At 49.3% G+C, this 16,513-nt stretch overlaps 1 protein-coding gene across 1 annotated transcript in view; it reads right to left on the reverse strand.

Moving 5' to 3' along the window:
- The window catches only part of GRIK3 (glutamate ionotropic receptor kainate type subunit 3), a 127,077-nt gene that overhangs the window by 25,566 nt on the left and 84,998 nt on the right, over positions 1–16,513 (reverse strand). Inside the window, exons 8-10 of the mRNA XM_067311619.1 lie at positions 16,148–16,255; positions 11,445–11,558; positions 6,640–6,843 (exon numbers count right to left, since the gene is read on the reverse strand). Coding sequence (XP_067167720.1) covers positions 6,640–6,843; positions 11,445–11,558; positions 16,148–16,255 — 426 coding nt within the window. The remainder of the gene's footprint in view (positions 1–6,639; positions 6,844–11,444; positions 11,559–16,147; positions 16,256–16,513) is intronic.

The raw sequence follows: 16,513 nt of genomic DNA on the forward strand, positions 1-16,513 counted from the left end.
TGGCGCACGGAGGGGCAGCCTCGACTGTCCGACTCCTCCAGCTCCTGACAGCTGCTCTCGCGCTCTCAATCCTAACCTAGACATCGCTTTTGTCAATGAATTTATTTAATATTAGTGATGAGTAAGAACAAATGTCAGCAGAGAAAACCCGGCTGTGCGTGGCATGGGGGAGATGAGGACCATGAAGTCCCGTTGGCCTGTTCTAGAAGTCCCTCTGGAGGGAACTAGCGTTGGTTGTACCTCTCGGTGCAGTTAGGCTACGCCTAGGTACCACACAGGCTCTAGGATCCCAGCGAGAACAGCGGTGGTTTTGGAGACGCATCCTGTCCTCAGAGTTACCGGCGAGCGAGCGAGCCGGACGAGGGCAAGGCAGGTCCGAAGAGGCTGCGGAAGCAGGGGAGACCTCGGGACTCCCCGCGTACGGTTCAGTGTGCTTCAACCACCCGGATCACTGCGTGTTACAAATACGATTCTCCCCCGTTAAAGATGCTGAGACGAAAGTAGAAAGCGCACCCTTATGCTTCTTTCCACTTTCCCGCTAATGCCGAGCTTCTGCAGTCTATAAACAAACCTGAAGTACACTGCCTCCACACAAATTGCTTTTTTCTCTTCCTGGCCCAGTGGCTTCCAAATGAATCCCCAGCTAACCGGCACTCGAAATAACCATCCACCCAACGCAGGAACATTAATGGGAATGTGGCAATGTGGTGTGATATGTAATTCTGCCAGAATTTACTATCGATAAATGCCCATTTATTGTGAAAATGTTAAATCAACTGTCATAAATCGTCCCTAAGGATAGATATTACATCTTCTCTGTACTTACCAGTTGGCAGGGATTTCCATTAGAAACCCTATTATTTTTCATGCCATTCTTATTTCCACATGAAGTTTCAGACTGAGTGGAAATTTGAGAGGTACTGTCTCAGCACAAGGCAAGTTTTATTTGTGAACAAGTTTGTGCAAAATTTCCAGAACAACTCATTTTGCTGGTTTTATGTGATTCTGCCCACAAACAGTAGGAGAGATTTGTAGACATCATTTTGCCAGACAACTAGTATTTATAAATAAGAATGGCTGGGCCACAATGCACAAAGTAGTTTTACTTGTATCAATAATAATTTCTATGAATAAACAGCAGTAGCAGTTCACTACTGATGAAAGGAAGAGATTTGACAGTTGCCAGTTCCCTGTTTATTGTGGATGCATGGCACAGGAGCTTCCCTATATCACCTGGGTGCCCCACACCTGCCCGAAATGCTAATGGTTGGAGAGAGTTGAGCTTTCATGGCCTGTTCTGATTTAGGTTCCTCTGCAGAAGTGGCCTGTCAGGAGCATGATAAGCAACCAGTTGCGGTGATAAGAGAGTCCTGTCCTCCTGGGAATGGACTGAACCCCACCGAAACAGGGATTTTCTGTGATGAAGGAAGAGCAGCACATGAAAGGCAGTGGGGCAGGACGTGCCGTGTTGCATCTCGCAGCACAAGGCTATCCTTGCCAGACCTGCTGCGAGGGACTTGGAAGACAGGGTCATGCTGTGAATTGCTCTGACTGCTGTTGCTTTTCCTGTTTATGCTTACGGCCAGACTAGAAACAAAGCAGTTTTAACAAAGGATCATAGCCTACGGCGTTACTGCCTGTGGGCTGCATGTCTGGATAAGAAAGGACAGTGGAAGGAGGAGGATGCACGACTCCAAAAGGAGCAGCGAGAGCTGGCTGGGTGAACAGCCCGTCCTCTGTCGCACTCCCTGTGATTTGCACCTTTGCCCGAGAGGCACCATAATCCCAGAAACACTGTAATTATCTACCTTCCCGGGCTGCCCCGACTGGGACCTACACCCAGCTCCCTCTCTGGACGTATTTCACGACCCCAGTAGAAGGCCATCCCGAATAATGCACTGTCCCTTGCTTTGCCTGTCTCCTTTTCCCTGAATCTCAGCCTGAGATCAGTCTGTTACTGGTATGCAGCACGCACAGCTCCCACAGCTCTCAGCCCTTCCACGTGCTGACAGTCACCGTTTTAGCCTCTTATTTCACTTCAGGAACATCCTTTCCTGTACACGGGATGCGGGACCAAGCCTACACATCAACTCGGCCCACCAAAGGTCGTGCACTGCAGTAGATACGTGAGCCCCAGCCTCAAATGCACGTGAACTAAGCGGGTCTTCAGCAATGCACAGACTTTTAGACTGCTTAGATTTAATCCTGGCGTGGGTATTTGCATTATGCTTTCACCCGAATGATCCCAATTCTTTTATGAGAGAACACAATGAATATGGAGGAAAGGCAGTCCAGACATCAAACTCCTGGTGTGGGCAGCCCTGTTTTCCTCACTACAACTTTGTTTGAGTGCTGTCTTCAACACTTTTCCTACTAGGTGTGAGATAAGTTTGAACTTTCCCATTGCGCAGTACCAATCAGTTGATGTTCCTTTCCCCACATGCTTTGATGATGCTTTGCTGCTGAGGAACGGCTCCATCTGGTTGCAGTTTCACTTTTTAATGCTTTACATAAACACTGCTATAAAAAGCAATGACATGAGGATAAAAAAAATAATGGCTTCGTATGGGGTTTGGGCAATGGCTATAAATCACTCCCAGACAGGCACCGAACCACACCTGTTAGAACGCCGAGTTCAAATCTGATGCTACAGCAAAACTTGCAAAAAAAAGGGAGGGGGATGCTGTCCTTTCCTGTTGTTGTGTGTTAGTTAGCCTTTTTAACAGGTAGCTAAAAAATACTGTAGTGCAGGTTGACCCTGAATTTAGACTGCTGCTTAATGAGGTTGTTCCCTGTAACTTTTTCTCAGCCTGGCTCTTTTAGCTGACCACAGCCTTGGGAAGTGCCGAAAACTTCCTGAGAGCCCTATAACGTCTTGCTGGACATTGGAAGTGACATGGTTCAGACTAGCGACAGTCTAGCTTCTATTCCCTATATCTCTTTTCTTGCTTTGGAGCTATTTACTTCTTTAGGGACCTTTTAGGCTTTGTCTACATTGCAGATACTCTGTGGTAAGAGCCATAAACTTGGCTTTCGGCATTGACTGAGGGGATCCAGGGTCTCAGAGCTTGATGTTGAAGTACGCAGGCTGTTCTGTGTCTGTGTATATGTGTGTCAGATCCATCACTCAGTGGGGCACAACACCACCACCTTCTGCTGCGAAGCTTGAGTGTCAGTTGTCTAACTTAGCATGGCAGTTGTGTAAGAAGCTACCAAAGTCTGTAGTTCAAGCTGTGTGGACTTCTCTGGAAGCAAAAATGCAAAGGCAGATTTGCGCCGCCTGTGGCATATTCCCTCGTGAGAGTGTCTTGTTCCACCCAAGGCCTGTCCTTGCGTGCCCTTGCCATGCCTCCCACTTCTCCAGGGCAAGCCATCCAAGGATTGCAGCGCACTTCACAAACAGATCAAGCATCGCTTTGTCCCTATAAGGGACATAATCATTAGCATCTGCATTTTACAGATGGAAGAAGTATTGCACAGAAGCAACTTGTCCAATGTCATTTAGGGCAGACAAGCCAAATGTGGAAACGCAGCCTAGATCTCGGGCCGCAGCTCCGCAGTCTCCCTGCAAGCCAGTGCTCCTTCTGCAGTCGCAGGGAAGCTCGTTTGCTGACGTGACTCACCCAGCAACTGCATTCTGCTCACATGAGCTGTGGGAGCATCGCAGCTGCTGTGGACGTGGGTCGCTTTTGTCTCGTTTCTGCTTAGGCAATGTTTTCAAAGTGCAGCCAGGAGCTTGAGAGGTGGTCCGAAGGCTGCACCACTTGAACAGGGTGTTGAGGAGGAGGAGAGAGAAATTTCAACTCCAGGACTGCTTATACTGCTACCTGCGATGTGTGAGATGGTAGATAAATTTTGTCCTGATGACTTTTTCTGGGAATAAGGGATTCACAAAAGCGTCAGCTTTCCTCACCTCCTTAAGTGGGCTTCTGGGATCACAGGATGTGCTGGAGGCGAAATATCTCATTAGGAAACTCGGCAATCTCTGGCCGTGAGCGGAGGGTTCAGATGATGCGACTTGTTGGCGGCTGCGAGGGTAAAGCTGCCACCAGAGTTTCACTAGTGTTTAATAGGCTTTTATAAATGGCCGTGGAAGGAAGAGCACAGCTGCTGTGTGGAGGGGGTGTGAGCTCCATGTCTCAGGATATTTTAGAAAATAAGCTGCATTCTTAAAAAAACATATTAAACTGTCCCCTGTGCACCTGCTCGTGCTCTCATTTCACTGAAGGGTGGGCTATAAACTGGGAGAGCACGCCGTTAAGGCGGTGATGCCACTGGGGTTCAGGACTAGACCGCGGAGCCGAGCTGCTCCCAGCTGCCCGCGCTGGCACGTTGCTGGACTCAGGCTCGGCGCGGGGTTCGCTGGCTGTGGCGCACTCCGGGCAGACTGGAGCAGCGTTTCTCCCAAATCCCACCAAAATCGTTGCTCGCTAGAGCCAAGCTGTGAACTCGGGCGCTTTGCGCTTTCCCGTACAAGTGTTGGTGGATTAAAAGCCAGGAAAATAAGGTTAATGGCCAAGCTGTGCATTACACAGTAATTTGTGATTATTAATGGAGCATCACTCTCCAAACTAGCCTAAATGGCTGTGCGAAATTTAAGGAGACGCAACCACGCGTTGTTCTCCTGAATAGTCTGTACGGGGAGTGAAGTAGCAGGATTTGCTAAGCGGAGGGGGAATAGGGATCTGGGTCTCACCGGGGTGGGCAAAAACGGGAGGGAGTCTGCATCCCTCAGCAGTTGGGGAAGAGGCCTGGGGCAGCAGGAGCTTTGGGTTTCCCTCAAGGAAACTTTCCCTACAAGTCCCCCCCGTATCCCTTCATCGTGCCGCCGTGCGCGATCCTGCTGAGGTGCTGCTGGTGGGGAGGGGTGGCTGGAAGGTGAGAACCAACCTGGTAACGTGGGAGGTGGATGAGGAGCTTTCGGAGAACTGCCTGTCTTGTTTCCTATCGAATACTTGCACTGCGAGGGTTTCCGGTCCTGTCCCTCAATCCATCCCCTGTCCGTTCACCTGCCTGCAGCACACCCAGGTGCTGGACTGGGGGCACGAGAGGTTTGGGAGGATGCGGCCACCCTCTCTCAGGCTGAAGAAGGTTCTTGTTCTGAACACGTCAGAACGGTGATTGCTCACGTGCACTGCAGTATTTTTCCCCAGGAACTGATCAGCTGAGACTTTCAAATTATCAAGCAGTTTCTCAAGCATAACTGTCATCCGTTATGAGTGACAGGAACACTGCATAGAAAACACGTGTGCGAAAGCTTGGAGGTATAATCAAAGACTAAGTGGGCTGAGCGAGCTCCTTGCCTCTCCTCCCCAGCTGGTGGGTGATGGCAGGTCGTTGTGGTTGTGCTGGTCGTTGTGCTTGGGCAGAGGGCAGGGGCTTTGGTGGACTCTCATAAAAGATCTCTTATTCCGATGGAAAAAGAGACCAGACCTACGTTAGCTTTGTGACTAGGCCTCAGTTCAACCAAGCGCTGGCTGAGCAGCTACCTTGTGACTTCCAGCACTAGTTCTTCCATGCCCAGTTCATACTGAGCGCAATGTTCTTCTGTAGCCTAAAAATCTCCTTGTTCTCTTTCGTGTGTCTTTGGATGTGTTTATAGAAAGCGTTCATTTTGCTAAGCTAAGCAAGCCTCCTCCTGAGTTTCCTCCAAGTGTGTGTGTGGCTGATTTTCCTTTCCCTGATTTTCGCAGGAGTCCTTCTTTTCTCCAGGTTTAATGCAGATCTCACCAATGCCTTGTACAATGGCCATAAACCCCTAGTTTCATAGAAAACACCTTTCTTGATACATCCTAGGGCCGTCTTGACAACTAGTAGTGCACATACATCCTGTAGTGGACCATTATTCTCTGATATCCTTCCCATTATATCATCCAATGACTTTATATAATACAGAAAAAATTCAGGGGGAAAAAAAAAGTAAAGATTTCCCAGTAACGGCATTGCTCAAATATTCGGTACAAAGCTTCTTCCACCACATCAGGGACAAGGTCCTGTTTATTTAGATGGGTAGAGGAGATCTCCTGGACTCCAGGGTCTCACAGCAAGCACAGTGGACACACAAATTTGGGTGTCTGTATCTAAACATGCAGACCAGCATCACTTGTCAGCCAGAGCGTTCCCTGGCAATGTCACCTGGATCCAGCTGAGCTGGGCCTGGGACCTGCCTGGTGTCCCGGAGCCCCCTTGACGCTGTACCCAGCCCACGTTCGTGGGAGCAGCGCGGCAGCTTCCGCGGGGTGCGAGCAGACAGGCTGCTCCCCAGCAGGAGACCCAGCTGCCGGCTCGTAGCAGCCGGGCCTTGGAGCAGCCCCGTCTCGCTTGCCTGCGTGCCCAGCCTGTGCCCCGTTGCCGTGGCGGGGACAGCAGCACAGCAGGGACGGTCCGTGGGTGAAGCTGCAGAGCCTATTTTTGTACTATGAAAATGTCCATTCTCAGAAGACTCCAAATGAATATTTGGAGGAGTCGGAAATCACGCTGGTGACAGGGATACGCCTCTTATGTACCAAGCAACATAGCCCACAAGGGCTCAAGCAGAGCGGATATGAGCTTATTGCAGGTATCATGAGCCAGAGAGCAGTCCCACCCCGGGCAGAAAGCCACCCCAGCTGCATGCATGTGCGGATGTGCCTCACTTACGTGGTCAATGAGCTCCTTGACCATGCCGTTCCACTGCCCCTTGTCATCCTGCGCGCCGTATTTCCCGTCCTCCACCAGCCGGATCTCATAGGTGAAGCCCAGGATGATGGCCAGTTCCTTCAGAAGGTCGATGCAGTAACCCTCAAAGCGGTCGTTCCCAAACAGGGCCGTGTCTGACTTGCGGAACATGACGAAGGGCTCTTCCTGGACACCGGAAAGCAAAGAGTCACGGTTACGGGCCGGCCGCCAGTCCCATTTTCACAGCAAAGCACCAGAGGCAGGGCTGCTCGGCAGGTAGACCTGAGCAACAAGACTGGACTCTTCAGGCAGCGTTGGCATTGTGACATGTTTGGAATAAATTAACTTTACACAGCGCATCAGCTAATTAGCAACCTTGTTTACCCCACAAAATTTAATTTTGTCTCTTCTGAGCAGCCAACTGTTTTCCATTTGGTGGGATTTCAGGGAGAAAAATAACCATTTCATGCTCTGAAAATGAAGAGCGTTGAGAAACAGTAAGAGGGGCAGGGGAGGACAAATTCAACTGCAGCTCCTGCACAGCAGAAATGCAGCTGACCCACACTGTGGTGCAGTTGAATTTGCACTCACTGCAATGGCAGCAAGGAAGAGGCTGGTGGATTACATACAAGGTGAAGGAACCATGCTTGGCTGGTGGTCAGCTCAACACGTTCCCTGAGTTTAGGTCATTTTTCTCTTTTCCCCCCGCTAGTTGATGGGACATGAGAATGGCTGAGGCAGGGGATGGGAGAGGGACCCTAGTGCTGCCCAGAGAAGGTCTGAAGGAGAAGAGCTCGTTGAACATGCTGTCACTGCAGGCGTCCTCTGAGCTATAGCAGCCTCTCCCATAGGTCTGGTACAGCTTCAGTGGGGAAGGTCAGGGGTGCGTCTTTAATCGCAGTTGTCCCAAGCACTGCCACATGCCAAATAATAACTAACACAGTACTTTACAGTAGGCTTTGCCCTGTGGCTTCCTGCCTCTTCAGCTGAAGCCAGCAGGCGCATGTGCAGTTGCAAACACATAACAGCCATCACCGTCCTTCCGCGAGGTGTCAGGCGGGGGCGGTCGGTGAGGACTGAGGGCAAGGGACACCGTAGGGAAGCCCGAGGGAGAAAACATGTAGAGGACAGATGGAAATGGCAAAACATGGTAGGCAGCAGACAAAAGCTAGAAGGCAAGAGGAGGGCGAGAGATCAACAGCAGCTAATAAATGGCTCAAATTAAAAGCACCCTCAAGGCTCCAGTCCTTGCCTAAGGGGTGGCTGGTGTATGAAAATGGGGTTGTGGCAGAAGGCTCGCAGGTTGCCCTGGGGAGCCGGCTGGGCTGCTAGCGCTCCCGCGGCATCGCATGGGGGCAAGGGGGGCGGCAGTCGCGGGACGGGAGATCTGGGATCCCGGTTAGAACGTGAGCGAGGTACCCCGTTGCACCGGGACTACGGCAGGCGCCGGGCGTCCCTCTCTGCAAGGCCGCGTGAGCCCCACCGCTGCCGTGGGGAAAGCGCTGCCTCCCGCGCGGGGGGCAGGCAGCGGCAGGAGGTGCCTGCGTGGCCTCGTGGCCGCGTCGGGAGGGTACGAGCGGGAGCGCACACGGCCACGTCTGCAGAACTGCAGAGCAAAACCGCTAAGAGCATGCCTATAGAGTTGAGTTTGGCGCACACGGCTCAGTTAAATCCTGCTCTCTCTGGCCTCCTCCTCAGCTTTCTTATCTGGAGTTAGTGCTTTGTTTGTGAATCAGCTGAATCTATGGATTTTGATATAAATACACCAGTTCTAGAGCAGCCATAAAGCACTATTAATTTTGGGAAGCGCTGTAGGGATTACATGCATATTTAACAGCTGAAGCACTGAACATTAGGACGCCACAAGCTTCAGTAATGTATCTCCAGGTCTCAGACGTTTCCTAGGGGGTAATTCTGAACTCTGTGAACCACTTATTCACGGACTATTTCACAATTTATTACTGAAAATGGCCAGACATCCAATTCACAAGCTCTCTCGGTTTGCTAATCGATTTCTCAGTGAAGGTGCCCTCAATTTCATAACTTCACAGTTCCCATATTGCTTGGGGAGAGTGGCACTGGCTGCTGGGGTAATATTTCTCTTCCAACAAGTCACTGCAATATGTGCAAAAGGGGGGAAAATAACCTTTCATGCTTTTTCTTTCAAAGGTTCCTCCTATGGCTTTTCTGCAATCATTTACACCAATGCAAAGGCACAAAGGGAAGTTGCAAATGCAAATAAAGTTTAGGGTTGTATTTTATTTTTTAGAATCCAGTATATGAAAATGCAGTTATTGCAAAACTTGGGTCTAAGCACATTTCTTACTCTTGGCAGGCAACAGAATTGTAGGACAGATGTGGTTTCTGGGTAGAGACCCCGTTGCGTGTGTGCAGGCCCAAGGAATCACACAATTAACGGGAACTGATATCACAGTTGTACATTCTATAATTTATATGTGCTCGTGGGGTAAGAGATGAAAATACTGCCTGAAGGAAGCATGTCAAGGGCAGATGGCTGATAGGTCTCCTTCTGGCTCCCTCATTTTGCATTATACCTTACTCTTGAGGTACAGCAATCGCGTTAGTCTAGACCTCGGCATTTCCACAGCTCCAGCCATGTATCTTATGCCTGGCAGGATGCATCTTTTCTGATTTCCCTCAGTCCTCGCCATACAGTTCTCACCAGTGCTCTGCTCCTGGACGTACGTGGTGCCCCTCGGCTTCACCCTGCACGATCTGCTGCTGCCTCTGTCCGAGCAGCTCTGCTGCCGTCTCGCGAGGCTCCTCTGCGGCAGCGCCGGCGCCAGCCATCCCCTCGCAGCAGGTTTCCCCAAGTACCGCGCGCAGTTCTGATTAGAGACGGCGCAAGGTGAGTCCTTACACAACTTCTGGGGAGCTTTGTCAGGCTGCAGTACGGGTTGAGCAATTCCCTTGCAGCTGATCCTGAGCCTCCACCTGAGAGTGGATTGATGTGATGTGTTATTCATGTTGCTCTAAAAATTTGCATCCCCCACGTACAGGGACTGGCAGTTTACCTTGCCAAAATGAACTAAATGTGGCATGGCGGGTCTCTCTGTTTGGTCTGTTAGAAAAGGCTACTTAAACTTCCTCTTCATAAGCATTTTGAACACACCAAAAATGCTTAAACGCAAGAGAATAAAAAGGAAAGCAAACTGTATGTGTAGTGTGCCTGCGCGAGGGCTACTGCAAGAGTCTGAACAGAGGCAGTTTCACCATCTGATGCTCGTTGAATTGTTAAAGCGCCTTTTGCTCTGTCGTTTCTCTAATGCTTCTGCAGTAACTCCTGATGTGACAATTCATTTGAATAACCGTAGCCAGCGGGGAACCGTTGCTGCCACTGATTCTGCTAATGCATATTGCACTGGATACCGCACCTGCGCCGCTCCCCCGTAAGCATGACCCATCTCCGTCCCGTGGGAGCAGCGCAGCGTGAAACTTTCAGACGGGGAAGGGAACTTTCTTTCTCAGTCTCCCGTGCGTGTTGGGACACAAAAGCAGCGTGTTGCAAAGCTTAGCCAAGGAGAGCGGCCTGTACCCGACTGTCAGAGAGGAACCTGAACAAAATGTTTCAGTGAGCAAACATTACGTGATGAAGGGGAAGTTCTGAGTTGCCTTTTTTTTTTTTTTTGTTAGATAGGGTGGCTAATTTGTAAGGAGAGCAGCAGCATCTGTATTGCACCGGCATTCTGTCTGCTTCCTTTTCACCAACCCTTTACTGCGTGGAGCAAGCCCTTTGCTTCCAACCTTTCCTACGTCCTGCATCAAGCATTTCCTTACTCTCTTTTCTTCTGAGCAGTGAGAAGCTAGAGGATGGACCTCACAGTCTTGCAATTCCTTCTATAATACAAACCCCTGCTCTGTATAAAGACGCATCCTTTTAGGATGGCAAGGAGGCATGCAATAAGGGATCACAGGGCTCTGCTCTGGGGAGCGCACCCCCAGGCTGGCAGTTCTTTCCTATCCCTACCTTTAGGCTCCCTGAAAATATGGAATATAAAAGGGCCAGAAATTTTACACAGGCAAAAACACGGTTCAGCCCCAATTGTAGGTGAGCTAAGTGCTGATATTTTTTGTTGCTTCCTGCAGGTATGCCACAAGCCTGTGCCGTGTAATGCAGCCATATAGAAACCAATGCCACTAGTCATAATTCATTAGATGTTAAATAAAAATTCATTCTGATCTGATGCCTGCCATCAAATCCAATAGTGAACGTGGGAACAAAATGCAGTGTGACAGCTGGAAGCGGAGGAGAGCAGTTAAGTACCCGTGGTGTGCTGGATAACTGCATTACTTTTAGCTAGTTTATCAAATATGTACTTGAGAGGGGGAAAGAAACACGATCGTCACAGCCAGGCTAAGGTCTCTGGCTGTTCTTGGCGTTTTCCCCTGCGACAAGGATATTCCTGTCTGAGGCGGAGGTGCCGACCAGCCGACGGTGCCCGTTGCTGCTGACGAGCCAGACACCTGCACGCTGCCGGCCCTGGGCGAGTTGGGAGCTTTTTTGGAGCTCAGCGCGCACAACCCGCCCCGAGCAAGGAGAAACGGGAGAGCTGAGCCCGGCCCGGCGGCAGGGGGAGCGTGGCCGGCCACGGAGGATGCGGCACCGTGTCGCCCCGGGGCAGAGCGGCGGGCAGGCCCTCCTCCGTGCCCTCCTTCGGCTTTCCAAGGGACTCGCTAATCTGGAAGGGCGGGCTGCAAATTGTCAGGGAATCACGTGTCCCAGCGGCTGACGCGTAGATGGAAAAGAGAGGCCTGCAGTCTCCTACCAGGACAGTGGTGACAATTAGAGATCTGTTGCTCAGCGAGTCGGTGACGTTAGGCCCTCGTCCCTTGGAAATTTCCGTGATGTTCAAGCCATCCGAAGGACTCCACACTCCGACCTGGAATGAAGCAAGCAAGCAAATGAATCAACACCTGGCTCACATTATTCAGTCGCTCTCAGCATCCTACTGGCCTGGAAAAATAGAGTTGCTTCCCTCATCTGCAGAAAATGGAAGCAAAGCTGAAATTATCATCTTGTATCAGCTGAATAGAAGATTTGCGTTAACCCTTCAGTTGCAGGTCGCTCTACCTGCATGTGTGTAATAACCAACCCTTATGCTGCTCTCAGAAGGATACAGGTGCATGAAAGACAACCATGATAACTACCATTTAGGAGCTGAATGAACAATTTGTAATGGTTTTGTGGAGTACAAACAATCAAAATGTGCTGAAGAGTCAACTCTGGGTAAGAGCAAAACAGAACAAAAGTAAACAAGCAAAAATACGAGGCCGTTTTCTTTCATTTTAATTCTTTTGTTTTGATGGGAAGAATTAAAAACAATTTGACCAGCTTTGCGCATCGCTGGTATGGACCATTTCTATCTTCTGCACAGAGGCATAGACTCACTTTTTAATGAATTTTCCTTAAAGGGCCTCGGCCCCAGCATCTCCAGTAGATGTGATTAAGTGCACCCTGAGCTGCAGTTTAGGGCGTTGTTGATTGAACTCTTGGTTTGCTCTATCCGGAGCAGAAACAAGTCAGTCCTGGTCCCGTACGGAGGCCAAGAGGGTTGGAGTACTCCTGCCTGTGCAGCGGGTCGGGGCACTGCTGCGAAGGTCAGCAGGCGCCACGGAAAGGCAGAAGAGGCAGGCACGAAGAGCGGGGAGCTGCAAGCGCTTTCCTTCACTGGGCAACTATGCAATTGCCTTTATTGTCGTTGTCCCACTTAGAGATATACTGAAGTCGTCTACCGGAGGCAGCTGTGCCTCCTCCGAGGCAGGTGCACAGAGCCACTGAGGTGTGAAGACCTGCTCAGGCGTGGGCTCGGGCACACACAGCTATGCTCCTCGTCTCTTTGAGGTGCTCTTTTTTTCTCAGGCTGTCAATTTTAATGCATTTTTAGACTTTGAAGAAGTCTACTGACCCAGAAATAGCAAAACATGTTTCTATTTAAGAGAAGTCATCTGGGGAGCTGTAGGCCTGTTAACATGATCTCAGCAGGATCGAGGAGGCTTGAGACAAACTTTGGAGGCAGGACTAGCTAAAGGCCTGTGACAGGGAGATGATACGCCACCAAAGCTGCAGGCACGTGGGACTGCTGCCAACGAGCAGAGCAGGGTGGCCCTTCAGCCAGCCTGGCAGCGAGGAAAAACAAAACCCCCATGGTAATGGGAACAGATAATCCATCTTAGGGTTCATGCTGGGAGATGGGACTGAGAAACCTGCAGCAGACAGCTCAGACCCACTGGGGAGCCAGGAGCTTCCAATAATTTATTTATTCCTATTTTTAAGATACTCCAACCTCTTCAGCAGTCCAAGGAGAGAACTTGGTTTTACTGCATCCTCAGAAAGAGACTTTGTAATGAGGAATGCTGCCTGGCAAAAAAATTTCATAAATTCTAAAAGGGTTTCCATGAACTTTGTGAAAGGCTCTAAATATTTCAGGCAATCCTCCTTGTCTCCCTTCAATCGCAGAACAGCTGCAATGTCAAAAGATTATTACTGTGCATGGAAAAAAAGCAGGAATCTAAGAGACCTCTACTAGGTTAAAGTTGCTTTAAGAAAATGAAATACATGGAACTTAAGACTGAATTAATCAGTTTTAAATATTGAAAAAGGAAAGAAAAAAAAAGTGCATTAAGAGAAGCATGTGAGTCAGATAGTCAAACTACATGTAATTATGTTTAGTTAATACTGCTGTAATCCCTGGAACATCCAGGAGGTAGAAGGATCAGGAGTTCAATCCTAAAGCTCAACAAACATAAGCTATTATACATAATGCAGAATCCGCCCGGGATTTGTTTGTAGTTTGCCATTTTGTTATTTCAGATTAACTATTGACAGAAACCTAATATCAACAGAGATTTGACATCAATACTTTAAAATCCCCCTAGAGTTGACAAGAAGCTTTTTAAAAAATAATAGTGGGAATTGTGAAATCTCTGAATTGATGGAGATCAAACACAAAGGCTGAATGACTGCACAGAATATGCATCAAGGTTTGGCTCCTTCCTATGGGCTTTCTGCGACACACACGCGTAATAAATACAGCTAGTGCCGGTCTCCAGCACGCCTGAGGAGTATTAGTTTGACAGATAGGGGCTGTGGTTGTACATAAACATTTAGATTCACATGGTACCCAAACGCTTGCCACATTTTTCTGTTATTTTACCAACACGCAGCTCTCCTGCAGTCTTTGGTGCACTGTACTGCAAAAAGACACAGGGGAGTTTCTGTGGGATTTCTGAAAGCGAGTAGCTTTCAGAAGAGAAAGTAGAAATTCAGGTATGAATTTCCCATCAGTTCAGTGTTGCAAATCAGCGTCCCTGTTCGGGCGCTGCGTGGAGGAGAGACTTGGCAGGCGCGCAGCAGCCCGATACGCTCAGGAAAACCTCACCGGCGGAGGAAGCTTTTACGCTCTGCGGTTTTGCTTTATCGATCTCGGCCTACGGAGCCGAACTCTTCCTCAAGCGCTAATGTTCTGAGCTATCGTTTTCTTTTCCGTGTATCAAAAAAGCACCTGGATCCACCTCGTCTTGCCCAGGAGGCTTCTGCTGCTGAACGAACCAGGAGAGGGAAAGAAGAAAGACATCTTTCAGTCTTTGGGAAAGGCTGGTTTTTCAAAACTGGAGAATTTTGCACAATAGGGTGATTTTGACACAGTTTAGACTCTAAACTTTTTTGGTAATTACTACTTTAGAGTTGTCACAAAATCCAAATGGAATAATGTAACTTTTTTTCTTGGCTTGGGAATGTTTTAAGGGTTTCAATATGTCCTGTCAAATGTTAAGTGGAAAATTTTATTTTTCAATATTTTGAAGAAAACAACGAAGCCGCAGAGCTCATTTCCTGCTCAGTTCTTGCGAAAAGGAGGGCTCTTCGCTCTGCCCCGTCCCCACCTCCTCCCTGCGCAGGGCTCTGCTGGGCTGCAGCCGAGACTGAAGGGGGCACTGGGCTTTTTTGAAATAACATTTTCTTCATTCTGTGTTTGACACCAAAACAAATCCACAAGGAGAGTGCAGTGCTGACCTTGAGATTTTTTACACAAAGCAAAGAACTACCACTGTGGTGTGAAAGCACGGCAGCAATTTATTTTAAAGAGAAGGAAAAACAAAGCGTAAGAAAGGGGGATGGGGCTGCCGAACCCCTCGGTCGCGGGGAGCCTCACCGCATCCGCGCCCTCCGAGCAGGGCAGCCGCTGCCACCGCCGTGAGCGCCGCTTGATTAATTCCCCAGCCTTAACTGGAAGAGTCATCTGTGCACCTGGGGCTGCTCGCTGCATGGCTAATTGAAAACTCCCTCTCTGCGTTCCCAGCTGGCATTCGCTGCCGTACTCGAAGCCCGTCTCCATGCCCAAAGGTTACAGGACTCGGCACTTCATCCGTAGCTGCCAGCAAGGCACGGCGCGGGTGTCTGAAGCCGGCTCTGCTCTGGAAAGGGAATTGCTTTTTCCTGTAAATCTGCAGGCGAGACGCCCTTTAGCAGAATGTGGACCCAGAGTTATCCCAAGGAGGGGTCAGACCCGGAGAGGGCCTGGTGGCCTCAGCCGGCATTGCCTGGCGGCAGATTAGAGCAGAGCACCCGTGAAGTGGCAGCGGTTGGTGTAAGCTGTCCACTGCGCAGTTCTTTGCTCGTTTTAGGCCACTTGCTGCTTTGTTTTGTCTATTAAATGAATTGATCTCACCTTGAAAATGGTATTTTAGCAGCTTTAATGGTTTGCCTATTGCTTTTCTTTTGGAAAAGTAATTAAAGGAAAGGAAATGAAATCCCCGTGAACACCTGAGAATCAGATTTGCACATCAGCATTGTACTTCTGTGCCCAGGGGAGATCCGCGCTAATTAGGAGGAAGGGAGCCTGCACTCTGCTGCCATGGCTGCTCCCCGGGATGGCAGGGAAGAGGAGCTGCTGAACGCAACCCCGCGGCCAGACAGGCAGCGCAGGCACTTCGCTTTTTTCCTCATTGTTCCTTCGGTAACACAGAAAAAAAATTAAACAAAGATGCGCACTGTGTCCTCCTCCAAAATCTAGGCTGTAATAAGCTGGTGCCATTTCCAAGCCTTAGGCAATTTTTATTGAAGAAAGTCACACCAAGATGATGCTTTCAGGAAAATACCAGCGTTTTGCAAGCAAGCCCAGCAGGATGGAGAGCGGGACAGGCTTATTACTTCCACCTTGGGCCTGGGCAAGGACGTGGTAATGGCTGCTCAGAAGGTTTATTCTGCCTCCGCTCTTCTGCCATATCCCAGCAAAGTGCCACAAGCACTTATGCAGCTGGGAACTAAGCCCACGCACAGAGCTTCAGGGCTAGTGAGTCACAGATGAGACGTGGAAAAGGATCTGAGAAATCCCACAAAGTAAATATCCTTTTATATATAAAACAGAAAACATGGGAGCAGTAAGGCCACCAACCATTTTCTCTGTTGCCTGAGCAGATCTTTCAAAGTCAGGTAGCCCATGGTTCAGTAGGTAAGACAAACCCTGCCTACCTTTTCGAGCCCATCTTCTTTGAGGCTGATGATGTCCAGATCAAAATCTGTCCGTAAACCACTAGTTTTGTTGAAGACAATCCGTCCAGTTAATCCTTCCCACTGGGCCTGTGGAAGGGAGAAAAAGTGGCAGGGCTGTTACTTGGTATCATAAATAATCTTTTGTCCTCTACTGTACAATGCGCTCTTTTAATTAGTCCTTACACTGGTACTTTCTCCCCAAAGAGCAGGATTAATTAATAACCATCTCCATCACTGTTCAGACTGCAGACTGAGCTGGAGATTTTCATAAGTCTCTTAAAGTCCTTGCCACAATTTTTGTTAGCACCTTTTGTGTTCAACAGCTGTTCAGGACATGATGACTCA

Source organism: Apteryx mantelli, chromosome 27 (assembly GCF_036417845.1).
Source record: "Apteryx mantelli isolate bAptMan1 chromosome 27, bAptMan1.hap1, whole genome shotgun sequence".
Lineage (NCBI taxonomy): Eukaryota > Metazoa > Chordata > Aves > Apterygiformes > Apterygidae > Apteryx > Apteryx mantelli.